This window comes from Mus musculus, chromosome 2 (assembly GCF_000001635.26).
Source record: "Mus musculus strain C57BL/6J chromosome 2, GRCm38.p6 C57BL/6J".
NCBI lineage: Eukaryota > Metazoa > Chordata > Mammalia > Rodentia > Muridae > Mus > Mus musculus.
Window position 1 is genome coordinate 158,593,681 of NC_000068.7, and position 27,069 is coordinate 158,620,749.

At 50.2% G+C, this 27,069-nt stretch overlaps 1 protein-coding gene and 1 long non-coding RNA gene across 4 annotated transcripts; one reads left to right on the forward strand and one right to left on the reverse strand.

Annotated features, from left to right (window-relative positions):
- Positions 1-1,791: 1,791 nt before the first annotated feature.
- Gm14204 (predicted gene 14204) lies at positions 1,792-17,043 on the reverse strand. 2 transcript variants are annotated; one of them, NR_040359.1, is made up of 3 exons: positions 16,848-17,043; positions 3,543-3,859; positions 1,792-2,832 (listed from the first exon to the last, which is right to left on the reverse strand). It is a non-coding gene; the product is annotated as a predicted gene 14204 (long non-coding RNA). The 2 variants fall into 2 exon arrangements; NR_040358.1 differs by lacking the exons at positions 1,792-2,832; positions 3,543-3,859 and adding exons at positions 4,493-9,505; positions 10,326-10,496.
- Positions 13,580-22,067, forward strand: Slc32a1 (solute carrier family 32 (GABA vesicular transporter), member 1). Of its 2 annotated transcripts, XM_030249493.1 has the most exons (3): positions 13,580-13,735; positions 15,974-17,951; positions 20,137-22,067. In XM_030249493.1, the coding sequence occupies exons 2-3, from the start codon at positions 17,562-17,564 to the stop codon at positions 21,322-21,324; spliced, it is 1,578 nt and encodes a 525-aa protein (XP_030105353.1). In that variant the 5' UTR covers positions 13,580-13,735; positions 15,974-17,561; the 3' UTR covers positions 21,325-22,067. The 2 variants fall into 2 exon arrangements, with proteins under 2 accessions (XP_030105353.1, NP_033534.2); NM_009508.2 differs by lacking the exon at positions 13,580-13,735 and having other exon boundaries at positions 17,078-17,951.
- The last annotated feature ends 5,002 nt before the right edge of the window (positions 22,068-27,069 follow it).

The following is a 27,069-nucleotide window of genomic DNA, read 5'->3' on the forward strand; positions in this document are numbered from 1 at the left end:
GCTATCCTCACATTTATCAACGGCAGATATTGGCAAGGCCTTTGTTGTTCTTTGTTGGGTTTTGTTGTTGTTTTGTTTTTTTCATGACAGGGTTTCTCTGTGTAGTCCTGGAAGTCAACCTTAAGTACAGGGTGGCCTCGCTGGGCAGTGGTGGCACACACCTTTAATCCCAGCACTTGGGAGGCAGAGGCAGGCAGATTTCTGAGTTGGAGGCCAGCCTGGTCTACAAAGTGAGTTCCAGGACAGCCAGGGCTACACAGAGAAACCCTGTCTCAAAAAAAACCCAAAACAACAACAAAAACAGGTGGCCTCAAACTCAGAGATCTTCCTGCATCTCCCTCCCAAGTGTTGGGATTAAAGGTATGCACCACCCCAGCCCACAGCCTTTATTGTTGTTGCTGTTGGTGATGGTGGTTTCCCTTTTCTTTTCTTTTCTTTTCTTTTCTTTTCTTTTCTTTTTTTCTTTTCTTTTCTTTTCCTTGCCTTTATTGTTTTAAAGAATTTATATTTTTATTATATTTATTATATGTTTAATATATTTTATATATAATAAATATATTATTATATGTTTAATAGTGTGTGTGTGTTTGTGCACACGTGTGTGTGTGTGTTTGTGCATGGAATTACAAGCTGCTATGAGATGCTTGATGTGGATAATTGTAACCAAACTTGAGCCAGTCTTTTGTAACTTGAAAGCAACAATAGTATACACATTGCAAACGTGCATGCATGCTCACACACACACACACCTTGATTTTACTAGAATAATCCCCATGGGGTGTCTAAGTCAGGCTACATCTGTCCATCTGTCCATAAAGCCTAAAGGGAGACCTCACCTAGACAGCATGGATTGGGGGGAATTGGTGTGAAATGCTCCAGAGAACAGACTCTGGAGTGACAGGGAGCACAAGTGGGTGAGAACCAACAGCCCTGTTGGTGAGGGAGATGTCATGCTGCTTAAAACATCAACCCTGAGCCACAGATCCATACACAATGTCTGTCAGTGTGTTTATAGATGAAACACAAAAATTAACTACCATAGCTATCAACCTGGGCAATTCTAATGAATATCACAGGAAACACTAACAAAATGTGGTCTCCTCTCTAGAGAGATTCAAAATTTTCTAGAGAGATTTTCAGAGTTCGGTTGTCTGCAGGCAACTAAACCCCAGAAAGCAAAACCTTGGATAAGGAGGGCCTGTTGTCATTGCTGTCCCACTCTACAAAGACAGTGGACAGGGACCATCCAGGACGGCTGGTGTCCTGCCCAAAGTCACATAGCCAATGTGTATTAAAACCAGGACTGAGACACAGGGATTCAAAAAAACACCGTTGGTTTCAGGGTTCTTTCCTCACAGTGAGATCCACCCTCCTGGCCTTCTAGAAAGCCCCATGGTGGGCGGAGCTCTCTGAGAAGCTACTGGAAGCAACACTACAGAGAGATTTGTTGACTTTCCCCCAAGTGAACAGATGTGGCCCCGATGTTGCCCAGGTCCCTCCCAGTCCGGGCGCGTGTGCATTCAGAGTAGATGGTTGTGGGGAGGTGAGCCAGGACCCTTGCTCCCAGAGTCAATGGGCGGGGCCAGGAAGGAGCTGTCCAGCATCCTCCCTCCCAGGCCACAGCAGGAGTCCAAATAGGCAATTAATTACTGCCGGCTGGCGGCTGGCTCCTCTTCTCCCATGCTCAGCGGAGTGTGTAATGGGAACGGGAGCAGAGCAGACTTCCCTGCCCAGAGGGAGTGTAGCATGCCAGCAGAGGACCAGCTCTGAGGAGACGAAGAAACGGAGACTGAGACCGAGTGTGAGTTTATTAAAACAATGAGCTCTCCTTCATCCTCTGCTTCCTCACCTCCTGGCCGAGAAACGGTCTTTCCAGGGCTCTGCCCCGAAGTGACCCCCTTCTCGGCAGCCTGAAAATGGCAGTATTGCTGATAATAACCTCAGATCATATTAATAGCAGTCACTGGGCAAGATACTCGATAAACACTGTCACTTTAAATCCTGAAATCAGTCCTTTGATGTCGTATGAGAGCTATTACACTGATAAGAAATGCTGAGACCCAGAGAGGTGGGCCAGTCTCTAGGGACAGTAACACACTCTGGAAACAGAGAGACCGCTTATGCTACTCAGGCTCTGTGCCTCAGCCTCCTCGTCGGCACCGTGTGGGTGACAAGCATATCCACCTTGTGTGGCTTCTGGGACACTGATTGGCTTCAGTTAATAAGTAGTGTCTGTGTGTCTTGAGGGCAGGTGCTGCCTTCTTCTAAGTATCATTAAAGGACTGAATGTGTCTTACACTCCCAACAAAGGAAATAGCCATCATAAGAAATTAAGAGTCTTTATCCACACAATTTCAGGCCCATGGGACTTTCTCACACTGTTCTTTGCATCTCTCCCCAGCCAGCAAGCTTGTCTGCAGATCGTTTTTCTGTTCTGCGTATTAGGAACATAACAGGCCAGGCAGTGGTGGTGCACGCATTTAATCCCAGCTCTTGGGAGGCAGAGGCAGGTAGATTTCTGAGTTCAAGGCCAGCCTAGACAACAGAGTGAATTCCAGGACAGCCAGGGCTATACAGAGAAACCCTGTCTCAACAAACTAAAACAATACAAAACAACCAAACAAACAAACAAATGAACAAAAGAACATAACAGAGGGCAGGAGAAACAGCTCAGTAGATAGAAGTGCTTACTGGACAAGTGTGATGATGTAGTTCCCTCCCAGGATCCACGTAGCAGAAGGAGAGAGTCAACTGGCACCTGAACATTGTCCTCCGACCTTCATGTGCACAGTGTGGAACACACACGCCTATGCACAAGCATTCTTGCCCACACTAGAACAAAGGAAGACAATGGACTTTTTTTTTCTTTTTTTGGTTGATTCCCCAGAGACCCACTTAAATTCTGATAATGAATTTGCTTTTTATAAAACTTAGTCCTTGGGAGGTAGAGGAAGGTCAGGGGTTTGAGGCCAGCTAATACTGCCTATGCTCCATGAGACTGTCAAAAACAGAAAGGAAGGAGAGATAAAAATGTCTTGTGATGAACTTATCCCATGCTGTACAGTGCCCCAAGGTCCCCACAGGTGGACTTTGGGGGTTGGGAAGAGAGGTTTTGCTACCTGGACAGAAGCCATTTTGTCATTATGCTCCCACCATCCCATCCCACTGTCTGCACATTAAACTCTAAATTTCCAGTACCCTAAAATAAATAAATAAATAAAAAACCTAGCCCCACCCCCTGTTAGAGTTCTAGCTGGACCATTACTGCTTCTGAATGGGGAAGAGTTGGTTCCCCCTGACATTTAGGCTCAGGAAGGGAAGAAAAGAGGAACTCCAGTCACATTGGTGACATAGGACACTTAAGGCACTGATATGAAAGTCAGCTAAGGCTTCCCTACCCTCAGTCATGGCTCACTGGGGGCTGCTACGTCTGCTCCATTTTCTCCAAGGAAAGAGAGTGTCTTAGAGTTTTACTGCTGTGAACAGACATCATGACTCAGTCAAGTCTTATAAAGAATAACATTTAATTGGGGCTGGCTTACAGGTTCAGAGGTTCAGTCCATTATCTTCAAGGCAGAAGCATGGCAGCATCCAGGTAGGCATGGTGCAGGAGGAGCTGAGAGTTCTACATCTTCATCTGAAGGCTGCTAGTAGAAGACTGACTTCTAGGCAGATGAGAGTCTTAAAGCCCACTTGTACAGTGATACACCTACTCCAACAAGGCCATATCTTCTAATAGTGCCACTTCCTGGGCCGAGCATATTCAAGCCATCACAGAAGGTGGGTAAATTTATTTTTATAGCCCAGCACCATCACAGGAACTGGTTCAAGGCAGAGCATTAGAGAATGAAGAAAGAGACTGGGGGTGGGAGGAGACAAAAGGAAGGAAAAGTTTATTTGGGAGTTACAGAGTACAACGTTTACAACTAGAAAGGGAAGGGAATAAATAAAGACCACTGTTCATTCTCAGCTCCTTAAAAATGCTGAATAATTTCTTCATTTTCAAAATTTTTGTGTTGAAATATTTATTATTTTGATTTTGTGTGTATGCATGTTTTGCCTATATGTGTATATGTGCATTATATGCATGCCTGGTGTTCGCAGAGACCAGAAGAGGATACTGTTATGGACTCTTCAGTGCTGAGAACCAAACCCAGGTCCTCTGCAAGACCAGCAACTGCTCTAACCTCTGAGCTCTCTCCAGGATCACCCCCACCCCAACGTCTACAGTTTTAATTAAAGAACTCCAGAAGCAAGTTTTAAAAACCAACAGGCACAAAGGGTGGAGAAAGCTCTGTGCTTTGCATAGAAAATATGTAAATGAAAGAACCAGCCTAATATTAGTCCATCAACTTCCCATCATTTAGCATAAGGCTTCACCCCTCCATGAGGAGCTACAGCAGCTGGGCAAAGGGAGGTTTTTCTGGAATGGCAGCGAGCCAGTAGTAAGTTCTTCTCACCCACACCCCTACAAGAAATCATAACGATACTCTTCAGGTTACAAAACCAAAATTTAATAATGTATCAGTGTCAAAGGGGGCCAGTATCAGTGGGAAGAGGACAAGAGAGAGTAACAGTAGAGAGCAAGCAGATCAAGTACATTATATGAATCGCATCATTATGTATAATCAATATATGCCAATAAAGTCATTAAGAGTCTGCAAAGATAGCTCAACAGATAAAAGCATTTGCTACCAAACCTGACACCACTTGAGTTTGATCTTTGGTGAAGAGATGGAAGTGATCCCCACAAGTTTGTCCTCTGACCTCTGCACCTGTGCCATGGCATGTGTGCACCCATGCACACACATGTATGCACATAAAACAAAATATTAGAAAATTGTTTTAATCTAGAAAAAAGCAAAAAAAAACCCAAAACAAATATAAGCAAACAAGCAAATAAATAAGCAGATGGAGGGGTCAATGACACATCTGCCTGTGTGGCTCACACTGTGTTCACAGGCTAAGATCACCTCCCCAGGAATAGCCACATGCAGTTCAAGTCTGCCGTGGAGGAAACAGGAGTTAGAGTTCATCACATGCATTTCATACCGTGAACAGGTAGGCACATGCATTTCTGAGTCATATGAGATAAAAGGGGATTTAGGAAAAGAGGAAACATAGGAACTTCTGTTCTGGGAAAAGCCATAATAAGAGCTTATGTCCCTTGCCTGCTGACTGGGGATGCTGAGTGAATATCTCCTTCCGGTCCCTCTCCTCGAGGATTCGAGCTAATTATAGGCGTGGAGGTCTCCTCACCTATTGATCTTAGACCAGAAACATTAAGATGGATCCCGAGGAGCCTCGGGGATTTTCAAAGTCATTTTCCTATCCTACACATCTCTGTTGTGTGTTGCCTGTGGTCCCTGCATGTGCTCCCATGGTGGCCGAGGGGCAGAGCTGGTGGTGGCTGATAGAGATAAAGACATCAAGAAAAGCCTCCATGGGGAGGTCAGAGGCCATCCTGAGAAGGAGAGTGAAAAGAAGAGAAAAGGGGTAAACACGCCGAAGGCTGGGTGGCAAAAGTGAAATCCCTGCTCCTGCTTTGCTGCACTCTACCCGTACCCACCTGGGGAAGCAATGGCAGACCTGATATCTTGTCAAGAGACTCCCAGAAGTCCTGCCAGGGTCATGCCTGGACACTGTAACACTGTGAACACTGGTGTGCAGTGCTGGGGTGAGTTCTTACTGGTTGTCTTCAAAAGGCATCTTTAAACTCAATGCTAGCTGCGCCTGAACCTCTCCTCTCAAAGGTGACTCCCCTGGGGTAGGACTGTCTCTTTGTTTTAAGGAGTTTGGCCAGCTGGAGCCAAGCATCTAACTCTGGTCTGAGAGCCTTGCAGTCTGAGAAAAAGCAGAGAAGGGCCCTGGTCCCAGCTCTCCTGAAGCCTCTGCCTTCCCTGCAGTGCCCTGGAACCTTGCTGCTTCCAAGAATGGTCCTTTGGACTGGAGTTAGTGACTGGAGCTGAGGTTATAACCAGGTGATACACAAGAGACACTCAACACACCAGATGGGAAAAATGAGAACTATCTATGATAAATGCTGGGACAAGAACACAGACTATGCCCATATGCATCCCCTGAGAGCCAGTCTATGGCTGGAGAAAGGCAGGTTCCATTTCTACAGACCACTGTGAGCTGGATGGTCCAGCAGGACTCCCTGGACAAGCATAGAATGTCCAAAGAGGAAAACATCTGAGCAAGGGTGAGAAGAAGAAGGCCAGTCTTGCTAATATACAAAGCTGGGTGACTTAAGGACTCATTCCCACCTCCCCAAGTCCAGGGTAATGGGAACTCTGCTTCCAGTGACATCATCATCCCATTTAGCCCTTGCTGGGCTGTCAGCACAGTGGTTTCCCCACAGGTCTGTGAAGAGCCTCCTCTTTGACACAATTCATACTAAGCACCTGGATTCGGGCCCAGAATCATATATGTGTGCAACATTCCAGGGAAACACAGAGGGTGTCAAAGTACTTAGGAGTAGAATACATGCTTGAAACTTGAGACTTGAAAAGAACCTACATGCAAGCTGGAGGTGGCCTCTTAAGTAGAGACCTGAGGATGAGCAGTGATCCCATGGAATAGGTATGCATGTTCATATTGCATGTAAGCACTGTATTTCCTTCCTTCAATCCTCTTGGCCACTATGAGGGGAAGGTCTAGTTATGCCCAGTGAACAGGAGCAGAAACCGAGGTTCTGTGTGTGTCAGATGAGTCTCCTGGCCACATAGGAGATTACATTTGGCCTCTGCTCTGCTCTGGTGACTCGGATCAATTTTGCTTCTGATGTGAGGGTGGCTCAGTGGTGAGACCCACACTTGGCTCTCAGTGCCATTGTACCTTCAGAGGTAAGGGATGCCAGCACACAGGCCTGAGGAATAAAGTCCTGGGCCACTTGCCTGGCACAGCCCTCCTCTGTGGTAGGTGCTGAAGAGAAAGAGCCCAGGGACTCAGACCCTCTTCATCTGGAGTGAGGAGCATGCTGGGATTTTCAAGACATCCTTGAGCTGTCCTTAAATGAGCCCTAATGACTGTTGATTGCTCCTTTGTCACTGGGCTGGCTGTCAGTTGCTTCCATCTGCAGCAGCACTGGAGGGGGCAGGAGTGGGGGATGGGGGCGGGGGCAGGGGCGGGGGAATGGGGTCTCTGCAGACCCTGAGCATACTGGTTTCCTATTTTAAGATAAACACCCGTGGTGGGAGAGCTGAATGCTCCCTGAGCTCTGAGAAATTCAGGCACAGGATGCGGATGCAGGTGGGGATGTATAGGGACCACTCTATGGATGGCACACTTCTCTAACCGCTAGACAGGATCATCTCCCTATGGGACTGATGGATAATGGGCTCAGAGGTCTGATAGACAACAAGACCCAGGTGAGATTTCCTCCAACACTTCAGACAACAGTTACCAAATATTCACTCACTCTATGGTCAGCATGAGTTGCGTACTAAATACAAACCCAGAGCCATGTTGTGATCTAAACAATAACTGGTACCCATTGGGCCTTTACCATGTGCCAAGTGGTGACTTCCTACCCTGTGTAGTATGAAAACCCATCACTCCTCCCACCCGCACTGTGAAGCCAAGAGAAGCAAGCACTAGGGCGAGCATGAGTGTCTCTGATCCCGTCCTGCAGGTCATGTGGATGACAAACAAAAAATAGGAAGGCAGCAGAGCCTGGGGAATGGAGGAGGTGACTCAAGGGATCCTAAAAGGGAAACAAATGGCCCAAGGCTGACTATAGATCTGCCCAGAGAGTTTGCATTGCATGAAGGGTGAAGGGCCAGACTACCCTCTAGCACTCACCACAACCCAAGATTGTATTCAACTGGAGCTCCCTGCTGGGACATCACATAGAGCCTCCACCTAAGTTCCTTTGGATGCTAAGGGCCAATTCCTGCACTGACATTCCACAATGAAAACCTTCCCATCCTGGCTGGGAGATGGCTTCCTGGGCAGACCTTGTGATGGTTCTTCTTGGTTGTCAACTTGACTACATCTGGAATAAAATATGATCCAGAAATGGAGGGCACGCCTGTGAGAAATTACTTTTGCTTTGTGTGAAGCAGGTAAATCCACTTCTAGTTCAGACCTTTGAGGCAAGAAGGTGCACACCTTTGACCTTGAGGCAGGAAGACACACCTTTATCCTGGGCCACACCTTCTGCTGGAAACCTACATGGAAGGTACATGGAAGAAGGCAGCTTTTGCTCTTTGTTTGCTCTGCCTTGCTAGCAAGTCCATTCCTTCCCTCACTGACATTAGAGCCATTCTCAACCTGTGGGTAGTGACCCTTCTGGGGGTTACATATTAGATATCCTGCATATCAGATATTTACATTACAATTTATAGCAGTAGCAAAATAAGTTATGAAGTAGCAGTGAAGTAATTTATGGTGGAGGGTCACCATAACATGAAGAAATATATTAAAGGTTGCAGCATCAAGAAGGTTGAGAACCACTGCATTAGAGCCTACTTCTTCAGAATCCCAGCATCTGCTGAAGACCAGCTGAGACATCAGCCCCACAGACTGAGAAACTTCTGGATTCTTGAACCTTCTGTTTGTAACTTGCCATTGTTGGATTAATTGAACCATAGCCTGCAAGTGATTCTAAGAAATCCCCATATATACACATATATATGTGCGTGTATGTGTATTGCATGTGTACATGGTATATATGATATATATGTATATGACATATGATGTATGCTGTTTATGCTGTATATGATGTATGCATACACATACACAAACACACACACACACACACACACACACACACACACACACACACACACACACACACACACAGAGGAACGCAAATAAAAATGTATCCTTTCCCCCACTTCTGGAACACAGTTCCCGGCATCATCCCTTTTAACAAAACAGGAAACTGTAGCCAAGAGACTAGGGGTCATTTGCCCAGGTCAAGGCCACCAGCGCAGGGTTGTGAGCAGAGCTTTACTCTCAACTAACATGACCCTAGAGTTGTCCCTGGACCCAGCGGCCATGAGGGCAGCCAAGGGCCCTTTGTTAGCTGATAGTTGCTAGACTAACTTCAGCCCCTCACTGTAAACAGCAAGTCCCCTCCCCCTCCTTCAGCCCGTCCTCCCCTCGGCCCCACTCAGAGCTCAGAGCTATTAACCGGGTCACGCTGGCTTGTCCCAGTCTGATAGTTCCCTTAATTGCCTTTTTATAGCACGTCGTACAACTGTTCATTACGCTGTCATATTTCCCCTCGAAGGCAGCGGTGGGGGAGACGAATGGATGGAGGCCGGTCCAGGTGGCGCGGGCAGTGGGGAGCACCAGTGTTCGGAGCTTATTTTCTACTTGGTCAGACTGAATTAAATGCATGGTCTTCACACTGGAGTAACACACAAGCCAGTCTTAAGGGGGGCAGAATCCACGATCTCTTCCCAACAGTTGACATGTTTATCTTTGTTATAATGTTACTGGAATAGGCACAACTGGGTACAGACAGACGGCTTATCCTTCTAGCAACTTACAACTGGAAAAGCAAATAAAATATAACACTTTAATCTAGAGCTATGAAACCAGCAAATTCAAAATAACACAATTAATGCAACGTGATGGATGGGGGCGAGGCACAAATTAAATTGCGCTCACCCGGTGACCACCAAGACTCCCTGCGCTTCCGTGGTTAGTCCCCCTCCGTTTCTTTTATCTTAGGACCCGTGAAAATTAAGCAGGATTGGGTCATCCAAGAGACTTAGAACCTGCTGTTAGATATTCTAGATATAAAAGAATACACTAGGAAATTAGGTTAGTCTCAGTCTGAGTTCACACATGCCATTCTAGGAATCAGTAGGTATCCCAGGACCCTTTATCAGGCACAGGAGTCTAAGTTATCCTGTGGGAAGAGCTACATGATCTTGGAAAGCCCAGGGCATAAGACAGGCACAGAGGCCAGATCAAGCCCCTCTGAGCATCATACAGCCTAGGAAGGTAGAATGCTCAAGAGCTGATGTGTTTGGCCAGAGGGGGTCATACCAGGTTGTAGCCCCCTCCTGGAATTCTGAAACCAATGCTCTTCCCGGCAGACTGGCCTGAATATGGAGGCTGTTCGGGTCTTAGGCTTGCATCTTGGATCCTCCACCACCTTGCTGTGAGGCATTGGCAAAGTTACTTAATCTTATATTGCAATGTCTCCGTCTGTAAAATGGACATGAAACTTATTAACACTCAGTGATGGTGTGAGACTTGTTTCTGGTGCTGTAACCCAAACTGTACCTTTAGCCTTGACCTCATGGAGAATGAATGTTTATTAAATGCTACTAAAATTATTCTTGGGCTGGAGAGATGCTTACTGGTCGAGGGCAATTTATGTTCTTTCAGAGGATGTGGGTTCAGTTCCCAGCACCTACATGGTGGTTCACAGCCATCTGTAACTCCAGTTCCAGTCTATAGGATGCCTCTTCTGACTTTTGTGGGCAGTAGGCATGTATGTGGTGCACAGATACATCCAGGCAAAGCACCATCTGCATAAAATAACATACATCTAAAAAAATCTTTTATTTTAATTTTATTATTTCTTTCTTTGTTTTTGGTCTTTTGAGACAGGGTTTCTCTGTGTAGTCCTGGCTGCCCTTGAACTCACAGAAACCCACCTGCCTCTGCTTCCCAAGTGCTAGGATTAAAGGCGTGTACCACATGCCTGCCCTCTTTTTCTTTTTCTTTTTTTCTTTTTAGACAGCGTTTTTCTATGTAGCCCCAGCTGTCCTGGAACTTGTCTATAGACCAGGCTGGCTAAAAAATAATCTTATTATTTGTGTGTGTGTGCGTGTGCGTGTGCGTGTGCGTGTGTGTGTGTGAGAGAGAGAGAGAGAGAGGGAGAGAGAGAGAGAAAGAACACATGTCACAGTGCATGTGTGGAGGTCAGAGGAAAGAGGAAAACTCTAGAGTCTCTCCTTCCACTGTGGGTCCCAGGAATTTACCTCAGGTCATCAGGCTTGCACAAAGTGCCTTACCCACAAAGCCATCTCAACGGTTCCAAATGTTACCTTTGATATTTCAACTAACTCTAGCTTTCAACCGAACTGAAAGAAGCCTCTGAGAGAAGCTTCCAGATTGAATCCTCAGGCCATAGACTCACCAAGGTTGGATCTAGATAGGGAACCATGGCCCCATCAGACGTCCACAAGGGTTGTGACTGAAAGGAACCCTTGGTCCCTGAGCTGCCAGGGTCTGGCAGGGGCAGGTCTTATCACACCCTGCAGTTTATCAGTGCTGGAGGTGGAACCTGGGGCTTTGTGGATGTTAGGTTAGCTACAGCCTCACCAGTGTTTGTTTCACTCATTGATGAGGCTTATTATAATAATACTTATTAATAATGTGTGTTCATATGGTGTGTGTATACATGCACGCGTGCTCACACACACACACACACACACACACACACACAGAGAGAGAGAGAGAGAGAGAGAGAGAGAGAGAGAGAGAGAGAGAGAATGAGAGAGATCAGAGGACTACCCCAGAGAGTCAGTTCTTTCCTGCTGTGGAGTCTGGAGATCAAACACAGATCACTGGGTACATTTTTTTATGCATTTTTACTTGCTGAGTCATCACACTGGCCTTATTTGTTTTTTAATTTTTGAGATAGAATTTCACTATGTAGCTCAGGCTAACCTCCAAGTCCGACTCCCAGTTGCCTGTGCCATCAAACCCAACTTGAGTGTGGGTTATGTCCAGTGAAGCCTGACCAAAGAAGCCTCTAGTAGAATCAAGGACTGTTCCTTTACCCTCAGTTACCTAGCACCCACCTCAGCCACCATACTCCCTCCCAGGCTTCCCCTCCCCCTATTTGTAACACTGCCCACTCAAGGTCATCTCCGAATGTCTGCTTCTGCAAACCGTGCTTTGAAACCACCTACGGGGCAGTGGATACCATAGCAAAAGAACATGAAGCTATTGGCACTCACTGGTGTATCTGAATATGTCTCACCAAGAGACACAGACCAGGAACAATCTCCAGAGAGCACTTCAGTAGCAGCAAGCACACCCTAAGCCCGATAGGACTCAGTCTACCCCAGCAGGCCCAGGAGTGTAGGGCAGACCACACTGCATTTGAACTCCTGGAGCCCAGGATCCTTGTCACATGGCCTGCTGGATCAGAACCTCTGCCCTGCTGTCTCTCTTGGGTGTTGTATCTGGTGACCTCAGGTTCCAAAAGGAACTCTCTAGATCTGAGCATGGTCCCCAAGCTAGTTTAAACAAACAAACAAACAAAAAAACCCTTTACATCTCGTGTGTGTGTGTGTGTGTGTGTGTGTGTGTGTGTGTGTATTTGTGTGTGTATTGAAGCCACATGGGTTATAGAACTCAGAATTTAGGGCCAGACTAGGCCATTAGACTACACACACACACAGACACACACAGACACACACAGACACACACACAGACACACACACACACACACACACACACACACACACGCAGGTCTATATTTTCGCAAAGAAGAACATCATCAGTCTAACCCACCAATCGGGTCCAAGGTTCTGTGCAGCTTCCTGTGGCTTTAAGGGCTTCCAAGAGCAAGGACTGTGCCCATGTGTCCCTTGCTCCCTGGTTGCTTTCCATGCTCTCAGAACAGAAAGTATGAGCCTAGAAGCCCAGCGATCATGAAATCTAGTAGTCCTTGGGCACGGTCCCCAGGAGGACATTCAAGGCTACCTGGATGCCTCCAGGAGAGGATGCATCACTCCCTCAGCAAGGAAACCTTCTGTGTTTACAGTTACTAATGTACTTACCCTGAGCCAGAAAACTACCCTCTCCTTTGCCCCACTGCGTGCAGAATTTGGATCTTTGTTCCATGTGGATACTGCCCACCCGAAACCTCCTGTCTGGCTCTCTGCCCCCTCCTTTGTGCCTGTGGACATAGCATGAGGCATGAGGAAATTGGGTTCTGCTGTTGGGCAAGACCACATGATTTCTTCCTGCTGTTAAAAAAAAAAAAAAAAAAAAAAAAAAAAAAAAAAAAAAACCTCAGAATGCTTCCACCCCAGGATATCAGAGCCTGTCCTCCTCAGCGGGAAAAGGCAAAGGAAGGCTCTGAGCCACAATGGGGGCAGGGAAAGGGGTCTGTCTGTGATCATTCAGCCCAGAAATGGCGCTCATGATGACTGCTTTTCAGGCCATTAATTCAAGGGCTCCGGGTCCCCCTCCCCCTCCCCCATGTCACTGCCTGCTCTGGGAGATAAGCCCAGTTCTATTTAACCCTACCTCTTCCCCCAAAGTGGCTTCCATCTCTGCCAGGCAAGCATTTAACTCCCTGGATACCGAAAAGCTTCAGTGACTGCTGGTGTTCATGCATCAGGAAAACAGATATGTCTTATCTGGACCCCAGAATCCTGATCCCTAGTCCCTGAATCCCAGGGGTACTGGGATTCCCCATCTACACTCTGCCGGGAAGCCCAAGCTCCCCCACAAGGCATTAGGACCCCATGGTGACCCTAGGAGAAGATACCCACTTCCAGACTGGGCAGCTTTGCTCCAGCTTTCTCCCCATAGCCCTCCCTCCCCATTTCTTAGCCAGAGGGAAAAGCTGAGGCATCTTTGCCTCTTTCCCTCTTCCGTGTTCTGCTGGCTCATGGCTCTGCCTGGCAGTCTTGTTCTCTTCTTGTTTCTTTTTGTCTTTCTGCTCCCTCTCCTTTGTTCTCCACTCTTCACAATCAGTGATCACGTAAGGATGCTCCTGAGTGTTGTCCTCAGTGTGAATCATGTGAGTTCCTGTCCTCATGTCTGGGAGGCTACTGGTGTATGATTCTCCATGCACGTTTCTATCCTTGTGTTGATGTGTGTCTGACCTTGTTTGTCTGCCTGTGAGAAGGTTTCTGTGTCTGGTTTCTTTGTACGGTGGCCAGTCTCAGTACGAATCTTGCATTGTCTGTGTGCTGGGCTGTCCTTGGTCTCTATATAGTTCCGTCAATCTGTATGAATCTCCCAATGTACTTGAAGCTATAGGTTGGTCCTCATTTCTCCATGTCTCTGCCCCTTGGTTTGTCAGCCTCTGTGTGTGTGTGTGTGTGTGTGTGTGTGTGTGTGAAAGCATGTATGTGTATATGCTATATTTCTACTAAGGGTCATAGAGTTGGTCTCACCACTGCACAGCCTAACTCATCTTCAACTAGCTTAGTGTTTTGGCCTCCTGAGGCCACCTCCCAGGTGTCATGTCTTTGGTCCTCTCTGACCATCATTCCCTTATCTCCAAGTCAAATTAGCACTGGAAGGGGGCAAGGACAGAGACAGGTGGGGCTAAGACCAAAAGTATCCTAACCCGATTTGCTCAGCCCCTCAGACCCAGCCACATCTTCTTGTTTATACATCTGTCCCCCACACAACAATTACAAGTAGCAGTTGGGTATGGTAACAATAATACCATGGCTGCCACATGTTAGGTATAAAACACAGATTAAGCGTTTTGCATACAAGAGACTTTTGGATTCTTTGCATAATTGTATGAAGCTGCTCTCACAAGATAGGGATGAAGAAATGAAGATAAGAGAAATCGGGGAGAGAGTCCAACACCCAGAGCTGGGATATGGTTACAGCGAAGCCAGAAGCAGGATTATTCTGCTGTTTGGGATCTTGCCACAGCCACTTCCAGCCTGGGAAAAGGCATTTACTGTAAACAGCGGGAGAAGGGGCTCCTTCCCCAACAGCTGACAGCTCATTTTAACCAGAGGAACTGAGATTTGATTTTGGAGTTCATCTCCCTGGGCAGTGAAGGATCAAAAAACAAACAACAACCTGAGAGAAGGGGTGGAGGTTTCCATAGAGGAAAGTACTGGGGCGGGGATGGAGGCTTGGTGGTGGGGGCTTGGGGGTGGGGGCTTGGTGGTGGGGGCTTGGTGGTGGGGGCTTGGTGGTGGGGGCTTGGGGGTGGGGAGGGAAGCATCTAACTTCCTGGGTTCTAACCTGGCTTTCTCTCAGGTTCTGGCTGACACTGAGCAGGACACTTTATTGCATTGCAGCCTTGTGGGTTTGCCTATCTGTAAAATTAGGAATAAAAAGAGGCCCAGTCAGGATATTTGAAGATGGAAGACAGAATAAATCAAGTGATCTCTCAGAACTGGGTCTCACAGAGCCAAGAATTGGGGGTAAGAAGTACAGGTGGCGGCTACACTTGCTCTGGTAATTCCAACAGAATAGCCATGCACAGTTAGGGAGGTAAAAAGTGGATACGTAAACGGCCCCATTTCTCACTGATGAAAAAACCCTTCCTGCTTCCTGTAACAAAAGCACTGTACGGCAAAGCAAGGAGAAGCTTAAGTACTTGGGACCTCCTCGTCAAAGAAGGCATCCATGGCCATCTTAAGGTGTGGAGGGGCACAAGAGGTCACTACAAAGGTACTAGGTCCCTCTGATACATATGTCAGGTGGGCAAAAGAATTCCTCCAGGAAAGGGGGGCAGTGAAGGGGACGGAAACCCTTGTCTGGATGAAGTTCTGGGGTGAAGAGTCTCTTCTGTCCAAAGCCTTTTGGGAAGATGAGGTGCCTGCATTTACTCTCTTTGCTTCTGTCAAGTGCCTGAGGGTGGCCAGATTTCGACCTGCTGGGGAGAAGGATTTTGGTCATGGTTTAGCAGGAGGTGGGGGTTTTGCAGTGGGCATGTGAAGGAAGGGATGGTGGCGGAGTGACGAAGACCACTCTGTCTGTTGTACGAAGGTCCCCAACCTGGGATAGAGGCCTCTTCCAGAGACTGTGAGAGTGCTTGAGGTGAAGGGGGGTGACTAGGGGTAGCCCGTCTTGTCCTGGCAGCTCCTACTTGCTGGTCAAAGCCCTCAGGCCGCCCTACTTGTGCACTGACCTGAGCTAATCTAAAAAATACCGCAGGGGAGGTAGAGACTGGGGTTCCCAGTGAGAGAGAGTCTCCAGACGGGAGAAAAGGAGCGGGAGTCCTTGTCATTTCTGTCAGCTTTCTTAGGCTCAGTGACAACAATGCTTCTCCTTCATCTAGGCTGGGTCCCATCTCGTGGTTTGCTGCTTAGGAGTTTGAAAGAGAACCCAGCTGGGGACGTAGACAGGGACCCACAGAAAGCAGCCGTAGCTGACCCATGCCTCATGAAGACTACAAAGGGGCTCACGCCAGCACGAACGCAAGGCAACTCCTTTCAGAAGCGCCAGCTCGGCAATGAAACTCGGCTGCGCAGCAAACCACACACGGAATACGCACGGTTACCAAAGCTGCCGCTCAGAGTTCACACAGCGCCAACCCACAGCTGTATCTAATGCGATGTCTTTGTCTCTGGATCTCTTTCGTCTTCGTGCCCGCGCGCACTCGCATGACACTCAACAGAAACATCCAAGCTCTCTCAGTCCGGGGGCGGTGATCCTAGCCTGGCCGAGCGTACCCATGTTTCTGAGCTCCGGTCCGCAAGGCTGTCAGCTCGCCTTGCCTTTCGTCTATCCTGACCTTCTCAGATAAGCATTTGCTTACCGAGGGGGCGAGGGGGCGTCCTCAGAATCCCTCCGAGAGAGAGAGAGAGAGAGAGAGAGAGAGAGAGAGAGAGAGAGAGAGAGAGAGAGACAGAGACAGAGACAGAGACAGAGACACAGAGACAGAGACAGACAGAGACAGACAGAGACAGAGAGAGCGCCCAAAGGCTAGCCTTTCCCTTCCACTGCGCGCAGTTGATGGTGAGGCACCAGCTCCTACCACGGCATCCCTGGACGACAGAAACAGCTCAGATGGTCCAACCCAGGGCTGACTTTCTTCAAAAGTAATCCAAGACAGTCACTTCTGTCATCAGGATGGACTTGCAGAACAAGTGATAGATGGCAGAGACACAAACAGACGACCGATCGGCCGGCCTAGCTCTAGAGACTCTCACCTGTCTGTCCTGTTGGTTATCCGGACGGTTAGCCAGAGGATCCGGGGCCCCCGCACAGCTCCGGGACTCTGGAAGATAGTTCCGAGGGTGGGGACCTTCGAGAACCAGCCCACACTGAACTCCTCCCTCCTTGTGGCAGCAGCAAGGTGGGACGGGCCAGGACGTCTGCTTAGCACCTCCTCCAGAAATGCAGCACTTGGGGGGCCCCCACCCTTTCGCGCGCTCCTTCCCACCGACCTCCCAGGGGTGCACCTCTCCAGCCTCGGTCGCGCTTCCGAAACCTTTGGTGCCCCCTTTTCCTGGTCCCGACCCCCCACCTCACGCCCCCTGGTCTGGACAGCATCTCCCCCTCGCCGCCCTCCGCCCACGCACCGCCTGACTCCGAGGGGTGCGAGCGCATTGGGCTGCGCCCGCGTGGGGGCGCCGCGCCAGCCTCGCGTAGCTGTTCTGACGCTGCCGTCGCCGCCGCCCTCCGCAGCCCAGCCGGCACCCGCACCAGCTCTGCAGTGCACTCGTCGCCTCTCGGGCCGGTCCCACCAAGAGCCAGACTGTCGTGACCGGGGCCAGCCTCGAACGTCAGGCGCGAGGGTCATGAGCCAGAGCGCCCTGGGGCGCCGCGCGGAGACCCAGCGGAGATAGCAGTCCTCGCTGCCTTGACGCGCGCCCGCCGCGTCCCCAGACCCTTCTGTCCTTTTCTCCCGCCCCGCCGCCGCCATGGCCACCCTGCTCCGCAGCAAGCTGACCAATGTGGCCACCTCCGTGTCCAACAAGTCCCAGGCCAAGGTGAGCGGCATGTTTGCCAGGATGGGGTTTCAGGCGGCCACCGATGAGGAAGCGGTGGGCTTCGCGCACTGCGACGATCTCGACTTTGAGCATCGCCAGGGCCTGCAGATGGACATCCTGAAATCGGAAGGCGAGCCCTGCGGAGACGAGGGCGCAGAAGCTCCCGTCGAGGGAGACATTCATTATCAGCGCGGCGGCGCTCCTCTGCCACCCTCTGGCTCCAAGGACCAGGCCGTGGGAGCTGGTGGGGAGTTCGGGGGTCACGACAAACCCAAGATCACGGCGTGGGAAGCGGGCTGGAACGTGACAAATGCCATTCAGGTGAGTGCGGGATCCCCAAATCTGCTTGCCATCACCCCCCACCTGAGCTGTCCTTGCCAGGCTCTGCCCCCACACGAACCCCGCAGAGGTCTAGGTTTCAATGCCGCCTTCTCCCAGGACTGGATAATTTATCTCCCCTTCTCTGACCTTCCTAGCCATAGGGATCTACGCCCCCAGGCGGTGTTCTCCTCAGATCCACTCTTGCTGTTCCTGCTACAGGACAGCCTGGCTGAGGTTTGGGGTGGGGGCGGGGGCGGGTCACAAATCCAAAGACCCTACAAAAGCTGGAGACATGGGGAAGGGCGGGAGTCGGGGTGGGGGAAGAATGAAGAAGAAAGAAAATCAAGATCTGGAGAGTTAGCCTTGAGCTCCAGAATGGAGTCCCAGCTGCATTTTCGGAGGACAGGGAGAAAGCTGAGCTAGGGAGTCTCCTCCTCGTGACACATACAGAAGTCGTGCACGCGGACAGGGCTAGACACGGTCCCCTTCCTCACTAACAAACAGGCATATGACGTGCATCTATTTATAGTTCGCAGGGTTACCCTAAATGCACTTGACCATACCACAAGACACTGCAATAGCAGCAATACCTTTACACAGCAAGTGCCTCTGCATTAGCTTAATCTTAACTCGTGAGCACACACACATGCACGCACACGCACGCACACGCACACACACACTCAAGCAGACAGCACCCACTTGGCTGGTGCAGCTCTGTTGGACACATACAGATACAGGTACATAGGAACGTCTATGGTAGAGGGACTCCGCAGTACGAAGCTGCGAAGACTAGCTCCTCTTGCTGGAAATCCCGGCTGCACCGCAGAAACCTGAGAGCCTCCTCCACAGCAGGCCAAGCTGCTCCAGAGCCTGAGAAGGGTCCTAGGCCTTCAAACCTGTAACCTCTAATCCCTAGGCTGCCACCTATAACCTCTAATCCCAACCCCTATCCCAGTCCCGTTTCCATCAGGAACATGGCACTCCTCCGCTGAAGGATTTGGAATTCACAAAACGACCCCGGAGGCTGGCAGGGGTTGGTGGGTTCCAACTTCTGGGAGGAAAGAGGCCTTGTTTCTGGGCACCCTGGGGCTCTGTGTCTTGGCTCCCTAGCATCTCTGGAGTGTTGAATCGTTAAAACAGAAAACATAGGTTTCTTTGGAGTGGAAGGCAACTGCTGAGTTTCTCTGGAACATGAACTCAGCAGGATACCAAGGAGTCTGATCCCGTGGCACTTCCAACTCCAGGTGCTGCTGAGATAGTCTTGGCAGAATACAGGACAGGGTTGGCGTCCGAAAGGCCTTTGCTGTTGTGGGGTGCTTCTCTTTGGGCCTTTCAAGGTTCTGTTTTGTAGCTTGGAGAAAGGCGGGGGCGGTAGGCTGGAGTTTGGCAGGCCTCTGGAAATCCTATATTTCGTTAGCTTTTCTTCCCCATGTAAATTAGAAACCATATTGCGCAGCTTTTGGCCCTCCCCTCTCCTCAGTTTCTAGAGACCTGCGGTTTAGGCTTCCTGCAGCGTAGGGCTTGTGGGTTGGAGGGGTCTCTATTCTGATCCTCTCTGCAGATCCCATTTAACACCCATCTTAGGGTTTCCCAACTCCAGTCTTATTCTATGTAGTTCTTATTTCCAAACCTATATCTACACCTCGTCTCCGTTCCCCAAGACCCTGTGTCTACTACCCAAAGCGTCTGAGTATTTTCTTCCTTTGTGGCTTCCTTCCGTTTTCAGCCGGTTCCTCTCTACCCGATCTCGACTCCTCTGGCTTGACCCTTAGACCTTCGTGTTTTTCTCGTTAATGAGCACCTAATTTCAGTCCACCTTAAATCCAGTGTCCAGTTCTCCAGATCTTTGCAAAGCACCCTTCTGGGTCCACACTTCTTCTATCCCCTGTTGTCCATCCCCTCTTCTGGCTGTATCCCCAGGAACCATCTGTGAGGATCTCTACATTCCCCTCTTCCCTCAGCCTCCTCCATCCTCCCAGGCACCGGGCTTCTTTCTGACTTAACACTCAGATTCTGCGTCAGGGCCTCTTTCACGAGGATTCACCCCCATTCTCTCGTCCTGTGGCTTAGGCACAAGTCTGTCTCCATCTAGCGCCCCCTAGCGATAGTTTTGGGCTATACCCCAGGGTCCCTTTTCAAGAGGATCAGCTGAGCTCCTGGGTCTGGTTGCCTCTTTGCACCACAGGGCATGTTCGTGCTGGGCCTACCCTACGCCATCCTCCACGGCGGCTACCTGGGGTTGTTCCTCATCATCTTCGCCGCAGTGGTGTGCTGCTACACCGGCAAGATCCTCATCGCGTGCCTGTACGAGGAGAACGAAGACGGGGAGGTGGTGCGCGTGCGGGACTCGTATGTGGCCATAGCTAACGCATGCTGCGCTCCTCGATTCCCCACCCTGGGCGGCCGCGTGGTCAATGTGGCGCAGATCATCGAGCTGGTGATGACGTGTATCTTGTACGTCGTGGTGAGCGGCAACCTCATGTACAACAGTTTCCCGGGGCTGCCCGTGTCGCAGAAGTCCTGGTCCATCATAGCCACAGCGGTGCTGCTGCCCTGCGCCTTCCTGAAGAATCTCAAGGCCGTGTCCAAGTTCAGTCTGCTGTGTACGCTGGCCCACTTCGTCATCAACATCCTGGTCATCGCTTACTGTCTCTCTCGCGCGCGTGATTGGGCCTGGGAGAAGGTGAAGTTCTACATCGACGTCAAGAAGTTTCCCATCTCCATTGGCATCATCGTGTTCAGCTACACGTCGCAGATCTTCCTGCCCTCTCTCGAAGGCAACATGCAGCAGCCCAGCGAATTCCACTGCATGATGAACTGGACACACATCGCCGCCTGCGTGCTCAAGGGTCTCTTCGCGCTCGTCGCCTACCTCACCTGGGCCGACGAGACCAAGGAAGTCATCACGGATAACCTGCCCGGCTCCATCCGCGCCGTGGTCAACCTCTTCCTGGTGGCCAAGGCGCTGCTGTCCTATCCGTTGCCCTTCTTCGCGGCCGTCGAAGTGCTGGAGAAGTCTCTCTTCCAGGAAGGCAGTCGCGCCTTCTTCCCCGCCTGCTATGGAGGCGACGGTCGCCTTAAGTCCTGGGGGCTGACGCTGCGCTGCGCGCTGGTGGTCTTCACGCTGCTCATGGCCATCTACGTGCCACACTTCGCGCTGCTCATGGGCCTCACGGGCAGCCTCACAGGCGCCGGCCTCTGCTTCCTGCTGCCCAGCCTCTTCCACTTGCGCCTTCTCTGGCGCAAGCTGCTGTGGCACCAGGTCTTCTTCGATGTGGCCATCTTCGTCATCGGCGGCATCTGCAGCGTGTCCGGCTTCGTGCATTCACTCGAGGGTCTCATCGAGGCCTACCGAACCAACGCAGAGGACTAGGGGGTGGGGACCCTGCCCCCAGCTCCATCCCCGCCCACCCCCACTCCCCGTCATTCCCGCCCCCACCCCCACTCCCAGCCTCCTGCGCCGTCGCGCTAGGGAGGCCGAGCTTTAAACACCTCCGGTTCCTAGTTGCTGATTATTCGGGGACCGGGTGGGGGAGGGAGGGGATAGACATCCAAGGTCCACTGCGTCTGCGTTTCTGTCGTCCTTTCTATTCCACATCGCCCTGATTGGGGGGAGGGAGCGGAGCGTATTAGTGAAGGGTATTTTCTGTCCTTCCTGGAACACCCCATCACCACCACCACCAAATTTTGGCTCCTGTCAACGACGGGGGTGGGAAGGGAGGGAAAGTTCGCAGGCTTGGAAACTTGACCTTGAGGGTGGGGTGGGGCCATTTCACAGCCATTCAGTGCTTGGAATCTACAGCGTCCAGCCATTTCCAGCAAGAGCGCTCCCCATGCCCTGGACATTTCAACCTTGCGGCCTGAAAGGTTGACCGGGAAATCCATTTCGGGCGGGCGACTTCACTCTGGAGAAGCCGCGGCAGGGGCCCCGTTTGCCTGCCGGTTTTCAGGAACCCAAACTCATCTTGTGCAATGTATCCGGTCGTGGAACTGTATACTGTGCGTGTGGTGTGCTCGTGGTGAATAAGATGAAATGTATATCAGAAAAAAATCTATCTCTAATTTAGAGTGCGGTGCATAATAATTATATCCGCAAATAAAGAAGAAACAAAGGCGTCTCTGGCCTTCTGTTCACGGCTGTCCAGAGCAGTGGTAAGTGGGAGGCAGGTGATGGAGGACATCAGATCTTGACAAGGGAGACAGGGCGCGAAGGCAAGGATCAACTGTGGTTAAAGGGTCCTGGGAGAAATAAGTTGGTTCGCTCTGGGATGTAAGGATGCAAGAGCTAACGGGCCCCGGAGGATGCATAGCAAATGTGGTGAGTTCTTTCTGCTTCCAACCCTAAAGCGGGAGGGGTGCAAATTTACTGAACAAATGACTATTGGGGCTAGGACTGTGTTGGGTAACAGAGCAAACTCTTAGCTTACAATGAGGGGCCGAGTGGGGGGCGGCGTGGATTTCAGGGAGAGGGGAAAGCCAAACAAACTACCAAAAGCATAAATTCCCGGTGGGACTGCAAACTGTGAAGAGACCGATAAAAAGCAGAGGGTTGTAGATTTTCCAGCCCGTCACCCCCCAGCCCCCTGGACCAGGAGCCAAAACCATTGCCTTGCAGGCATCTAATACCCGAAAGCACCCTGTCTCACGCCCCAGCTGGGGCATGTACAGCCCCGGGGAAGGGACTGGCCACTTAGGGATGTGATTGCCTGGTTTATCCGAGGAATCGCCTCGGGACTGCCTTGGGTGTTTTTGTTTTCCTGTGCTGCCTTCAGAGGCTTCTTCCTAGGGCTGCTGGGAAAGATCGGGGTACACTTTCCCTACGGGAGCTGAAGGGCTGAGCCGCTCAAGGGTACCCCCGCCCCCACTGTGGGAGGAGTCATCATCTAGGCACGGGCTTTTAGAGTGAATCTGCTGTCCAATCGAGGTGCCATTCTATGCAATGGGGGAGGTCGGAAGGAGGGAGAGAAGAGGGAGAAAGGAGGCGAGGGAAGGTAAAGAGGTGTACCTATGTCTCAGAAAAACCTTGGTAAATGAGTGTGTGTGGGGGCTGGGTCTGTGATGCACCTACGACAGAGGTGAGCTGGAGTCCCTGTGATTTTGCAGCCATAGAACAGGAGTAGGAGGAAGAAGGCTGCCAAGCCGCTCTAAGAAGGCCATCTGAGATGCCTGTCCCCCTTCCTGCCTCCTCGCTCTCTTTCCCTTCGTCACCACTGCTGAATGCTTGGACCCCAGCACAAACCAAAGAATTTTGTTTCCAGTCCTCCATGACTAACCCAGAGAGGACGGCATGGCTGTCCATCCTCCCACCTTGTATCTGCTCCTCAGTGGACCAGGAGTACTCTCAGACCCAGAGCCTATACTGCAGCCCCGAGACAAAGCTATAGAGGGTGGTATTCTGTTCCACTGCGCCAGCTATGCCCTTGTTATCGTCAGAAGGACAAATGAGATTATCGGCAGGTTATGGACAGTAGCTGCTAGCTCGGGGGGGGGGGGGGCGGGGGCGGCGGGGTTTGCTTACATTCCTCCAGTGGGTTTTGGCTCCAATCTTTGGGTTCAACTTACAGGCGCTCAGGTCTTCAAGAGCAAATCCTGATGGTGGCAGACAGCACCCTAGAGTCAAAATGGAATGCTACACCCTAGTGAGTGGGTCACTAATGATCAAGTTAGGATTTGGGCTCCTGGGATAAATGTAGGCCAGATGGGACCCTGCTCCACATTTCCTCACTTCTCTCCAGTGTGCATGAATAAAAAGCAAAAGTCCTAGCTACTGGGTCCTAGTCTCAGGTGTCTGGGCCCTAGGAAAACTCAGACTGAATTGAGTTGAAGATGAGACTATGTATCAATACCTGCCCCCCACCCGCACCTCCCCCTCTCCTGTGTGCGCGCGCGCGCGCGCACACACACACACACACACACACACACACACACACACACACACACACACACGGCTCCCATCCGTTCTTACAGTGCATCAGACTCCATTTGTCATTGACACCAATAAGCTGCCCCTGTCTTCAGCAGGGATATGTTGGTGTTCCAGACTTGTGCCCTTGAGGAACCACGAGGGTCAGCCGCAGAGTCTACAAGTGATCCCATCTCACCTCCCCAGTGGCCAGAGCACAAGCTGCTGAGCCTAAAGCAGGCTTCCTTCTTTATGACTTGGGCAACTGTTTGGGGGGCATACCTCAGAGTTCTTACTGCTTCTTCCCCCAGCCTATCTCCACCTCCACCCCCATCCCATCCCCACCCGGACTCCTACCCTCGCCCCATCCTCCAGTGCTTTGTGGACGTTATCCCCATTATCACTTTTCAATAGTGGACGTTTGCCAGACTGAGTTGATGCTCTACTACGGGATAGCTCGTTATTTATGATGCGTCCCATCTCAGAGACTGACGTGCCCCTTGCTCAAGGACCTTAGATGGATGAAGAGAGCCAAACAGGGGAACTATTAAGCAGTGGAAGGGAACCAGGCCTTGCTGTTGGGAGGGGGGTCAGAGACAAGATTCAGAGAGGGACTTTGATGGAGACAGGAGCTTAGTCCTGGAAATGAATGGGGTTGAGGGTGGGGCAGGCTGGACAGCCATCCAGGCACTCCAGTTAGGCTGGATTGACCCCAGGGAGCTAGCCTTAAGTCCTCCTACCCCCCCACCCTAGTGTTCTTTTATTTTCCCCTGTTGAATATTATGCAATTTCTAAAATACAAAAAAAGAGAATTTTACACTCAACATGTGGATACCCATCACCCAGACATAAAGACACTCATTCCATGACACCAGCCACCGTACATCTGTCCATCCAGCAGCCCTTTGAAAGCAATGCCTTCCAAGCTCGCCTATGCCCATCTGTTTCAGTCACTGATATTTAAGTAGGAAGACCTTGATGTGACCTGGGAATGAGGGACAGCATCAGTCAAGCGCTCCTGGAGCCCAAGGCAAAAGCAAACAACCATAGTTAGTTCTGTCTTTACTTCACACTTCACTCTTGTAACCACCAGACTATTGTGGATGGCAGGGTTCATTTTGCATTGCTTTTGACTTTAAAACTATTTTAAAAGGGTTGGGGTAGGGCATGGTGGCGCACGCCTTTAATCCCAGCACTTGGGAGGCAGAGACAGGTAGATTTCTGTGTTCAAGGCCAGCCTGGTCTACAGAGTGAGTTCCAGGACAGCCAGGGGCTAGACAGAGAAACCCTGTTTCGAAAAAACAAACAAAACAAAACAAAAAAATGGTTGGAGAGATGGCTCCATCAATAGAACTCTTAGTGCATAGGTGTGAGAGGACTTGAGCTCTGATTTCTGTCACCAACTCCCTCTGCCCCCGAGTATTCAAAACTCAGAAGTAGTGGTACACATCTGTGATCCTACCACGTATGAGGCAGAGACAGGAATACTTCAGGTTCCAGGCTAGCATGGCCTACAGAGCAAGATTCTACCCCAAAAACAAACAAACAAACAAACAAACAAAACAAACAAACAAAAACAAAACAAACAGAAATCCATTTTAAAAAAATATGCAACTTGCTTCTTGCATGTTTTTGACACCCTCTTTAATGTTGCTCCTGAGGCCAGTGTTTTCCTTTGGCCTCCAGCTGTATTTCACAGCCCTGGGTGTAAGGTAAAGCCTGGGAGAGGAGGAAACCCTCTGGAGATCTGGCTTGAACATTTCTGACAGTCAACAAGGGACTCCACAGTGATGCTGTGGGTGCCTCTGACTGCTGTGGGGTCTCAAAGGGGACAAGAGAGACCAGCTCCCATCCAGAGGCACCCAAGAAGATACTCTGCAATGCTGAGGACCCAGCTCTATGGGATGGGGTGAAACATGGCAGAAACTGAGGGTGCTGTAAAAGGGGTGAGAGGTGCAGCCCCTGGGCTGGGGAGGGAAGCTGCGGTGAGGGTGGGCACAGGAAAGGGATTGCTAGGGCTGTACATCTCCTGCTTCAGGGATGCCAGGGAACCACTTGCAGATGACGGAGCACCAGCTACAGTTATCCCCAGAGTACAGCAGTCAACCAGACAGATATAGTCTCTGTTACAACTGTCAATGCCACCCCTTCATCTCCTGGATGCACCCAAGTTCACCTGAAGGAAGCTGTGCATACCTAGAACTCTGATGCCTCCCAGCCCCTGAACCCAGGCTTACCTCCCTGAAGGCTTCCTAGGTGTGCTGAGATACAATTTGGAGTTAGAGAGTTATCCCCAACACTGAGCCAGTTAGTGATTCCTGACTCTGGCCCTCTGATAGAGTGGCTTTGAGCCCTGTCCCACAAGGATGCTCCAGAGGGGTCTGCTGGCTCACCAGACAAGTTTTCTCTGACTTCCTCTGTCCCTGTTTTCTCCCTGCACTGCCTGGGGTCACCTCTTAAACAAACAGAGTGCACTGGAGACTTCCTCTCAGGGGTTCCTTTTGTGGAAATCTAAGGCAAGACAGTTATTTACAAGAGTTTTAATCACTTAATGGAAAAATATGTAGAAAGGAAAAAAAAAACCAAAGGTTTTAATCTAACACAGTGGCACCCCACTCTCCTGAGATATTTACTCAGAGACATGGGCCAGGCTGGAAGAAGTAGGGTCAAATGACAAGTACGTCAGAGACTTCTCCCCTACCCCACCTATAAGTTCAGAGATAATAACCACCTCTAGTTTCCCCTCTTCCTGACGTATCATTGGGACCGCTGATGTGAGGAAGACTGAAGCAATGGGCTGGTGGATATATGGATGGATGGATGGATGGATGGATGGATGGATGGATGGATGGATGGACAGATGGATGGATGGACAGACAGATGGACAGATGGACGGTGGGTGGGTGCTGTCATGAGTGTCAGTGGTTGGATGAATGAGCAAATGGGTAGGTAGATGAGTGAATGGAAGGAAAAACGGACAGATAGTAAACGAGCCAGTGAAATGATAGATCCATACGTTTACTGAAAGATTATCATCACGTTGAAATAGTAAAACCACAGGAAAACAGACATGTGGTCAAGCCAGTAAAGTCTGTGGAAAAAAAATTCCTAGGGCAGGGCTCTAGAGTAATCCTATTTCAAAATGAAGCAGAGGAAGAGTCAAGATAGGCGAGAGGTAGCCCGAGAGGTAGAATTACAACAGGTTGATAAGCTGGA

Bases quoted from the DNA above. Each gene is read 5' to 3' on its own strand.
- Slc32a1 (XM_030249493.1), top strand. From the start codon at position 17,562: ATGGCCACCCTGCTCCGCAGCAAGCTGACCAATGTGGCCACCTCCGTG. The intron at 17,952-20,136 runs GTGAGTGCGGGA...TTTGCACCACAG, and splicing joins ACGTGACAAATGCCATTCAG to GGCATGTTCGTGCTGGGCCT.